Here is a 2448-nt window from a genome sequence, read left to right as displayed (position 1 = left end):
GTCCAGTCTGGCCTCTCTACTCCTCTCTGATCCCTTCTGAGGACACAAATCCACACAAAACCCTGTCTGACTCAATAAACACAGCAGAGTTAATGTTATAAAAAGGATTCTTTCAGTCACTGATTCTTTAGTTCACCTTGAATAAAATCACCTTTGTTTTGTCTGAACAGTCTGTGACCCAGGACCGTGTGTCTCCTGCTCGAATGGATGGACCGAATATGACCAATACTGCTACCTGTTCAGGAACACTGCGAGCACCTGGAATGATGCTGAGGTACGGCTTCAGTGTTTATAGGTGATGTGTTGCGCTTGATTCAGTTTAAAGGATGGTTTTGGAGGAATTTTAGCCCATTCCTCTTTCCATCGTTGCACCAGATACTGAGGCCTAAAGAGGACAGATCTGCAAAATCCACTTTAGCTGGTAAACATGTTGTTGGACTTAGAGTGTCTATGAGTGCAGAAAAGTTMAGTTTAGTTTCCTGCTGCTGCACAGATATCTTTAGATTTGTGTCACATTTTTCAGCTCGTTCAGCTTACTTTATTCCTGRGATGTTTTCTGAAGTTTTATGTTTAACTATCTGTGAGGGAAACAAATAAGGTCTGGACTTACAGAATAATATCCTGGTCTTAATTCTCCTCTGGTTCTGAGTCAGGCTCTGGTTCTGAGTCAGGCTCTGGTTCTGGGTCAGGCTCTGAAATCTTTTAATTAAATTGTAAATAAAATGTTTCTACAAGCTAGAAAATGTGTCCCCCGTCAAACCAGAGTGGACTGGTCTGGAAGCCGGAGGGGGAGGAGCTTGAAGCATCTTAAAGGAACAGTAACAAAATGAGCTGCTTTGAGACACAGCAGGAAAGTGTTGAAAGAGGAGCTGGTGAAGTTAGAATAAGGAGGAATTCYGAGCAAAGCTGTAGTRCCACTTAATAAAGACCCAACTGAAGGATTTCAAAGCATCATGTTTACTTTAAATCCAATGGTTTCTGCTCAAATCTTGGCCAGAAGTCTTGTATATCCTACACTACAGTGATGTATTTTCAAATATTTTCCACATAGGATTTCTGCAACCTGTTTGGTGCACACCTGACCTCCATTCAAGGACCGGATCAGTACGCCTTCCTGAGGAGACTCATTGTTGAAACCACAGGAACCAACACCAGAACCTGGGTCGGAGGTACCAACTTACATGATGTGAGGATTTTGTGTTGTTTTTGTTTTAGTAGCAAATGTACAACATAAGGAACTTGATAGTTAGAGAGATTTAGAGTTCTCTGTTAAAACAGATCTGATGTTTGAACTCTAACAGGATGGTGACTGGACGTGGATCGATGGTACCCCATTCACCTTCACTAACTGGGGTCCAGGAGAACCAAACAATGCAGGTGGAAATGAGCACTGCATGGATATCAACCTGAGAGGTACAAAGACAACGTCTCTTTAAACAGACTGAGTTACATTTATGAGTCTCTTTAACTGAAACCATACATTAGAGGTTTTACCTGCTCAGTCTTRKCACACAGGAACAATCTCATCCTACATCACTTKTTTACTTTTTCAATTTTCTTTTTCTTTTTAATTTTACAATAATAAAAAACATAACGTCTGATTTTAATTTTTTTCATTTTGAATCATTTTRTGGTTTTCAGGACAAGATTATGTGAATGATGAAAACTGTGACACAAAGAGCGCCTTCATTTGTGCTAAAAACGAGGCTTAGTTGTGTCTTTGTTGTCTGGACACGTCTGACACAATGATGTCACTTCCTGCAGGAGGTCAGGCCTCGAAGATGTCTCTTCTGGAAGACAAATGGTCAAATCTGATGTCAAAGTCAGATAATTAACATGAATAAATGTGTCTTCTAAAATCTTTTTGTCTTTCTTTGATGTTTGAGTTAAAATTACAACGACAGTTGAGGTGTAGAAAACCACGTCTTCTGTTTTGAAGTTGATCTGTTGTTGCCCGATGAAAGATGACTCTGGAACGAGGCTGGTTTGAACAGCAATTACCTTTGTTTTGCAGTTCAAGAAATACAGCCTAAAACCAAATTGTGGCCTCCAGCCAAATGATTCGCCAAGTAAGAAAGATGGAGAAATGAAGGCCCAAAGTGAGGGTGTACAGGGCTCTTTATACATTTTCACAGATGTACATAAATCTTGTCATGGTATACCTCAAGCGCACCTCTATCCTAATATGGTGACGTGTATCGAACTCTGAAGCTGGACGACTCATGGGCCCCACATCTGTGCATTCCTGAGACAACCCCCTACTGCTAGACACTACATAATTCCCTCCTTCGGGACTAATTGGTCCCGAGAGAAAAACAAGGACTGGCTGTAAATCAAGAAAAGATAACACCAAAGTAGTGCAACACAAGAGCTTTGCTGTTCAAATTCATTGGACAATTACACTCGTCCATTAGCAAATAAGTAAACGGTTCAGTCTAAAATTTAGAG

At 40.6% G+C, this 2448-nt stretch overlaps 1 protein-coding gene across 1 annotated transcript in view; it reads left to right on the top strand.

The window, feature by feature from the left end:
• The window catches only part of LOC106530118 (ladderlectin), a 6801-nt gene extending 4942 nt beyond the window's left edge, over positions 1 to 1859 (top strand). The window contains exons 2-5 of the mRNA XM_014025687.1: positions 171 to 274; positions 1052 to 1186; positions 1302 to 1413; positions 1642 to 1859. Of these exons, the coding sequence (XP_013881141.1) occupies positions 171 to 274; positions 1052 to 1186; positions 1302 to 1413; positions 1642 to 1712 (422 nt within the window). The 3' untranslated portion in view covers positions 1713 to 1859. The remainder of the gene's footprint in view (positions 1 to 170; positions 275 to 1051; positions 1187 to 1301; positions 1414 to 1641) is intronic.
• The last annotated feature ends 589 nt before the right edge of the window (positions 1860 to 2448 follow it).

Source organism: Austrofundulus limnaeus, unplaced genomic scaffold (genome assembly GCF_001266775.1).
Source record: "Austrofundulus limnaeus strain Quisiro unplaced genomic scaffold, Austrofundulus_limnaeus-1.0 Scaffold491, whole genome shotgun sequence".
Lineage (NCBI taxonomy): Eukaryota > Metazoa > Chordata > Actinopteri > Cyprinodontiformes > Rivulidae > Austrofundulus > Austrofundulus limnaeus.
Note: the sequence above shows the minus strand (reverse complement) of the source record. Positions and strands in the feature narration are given on the sequence as shown.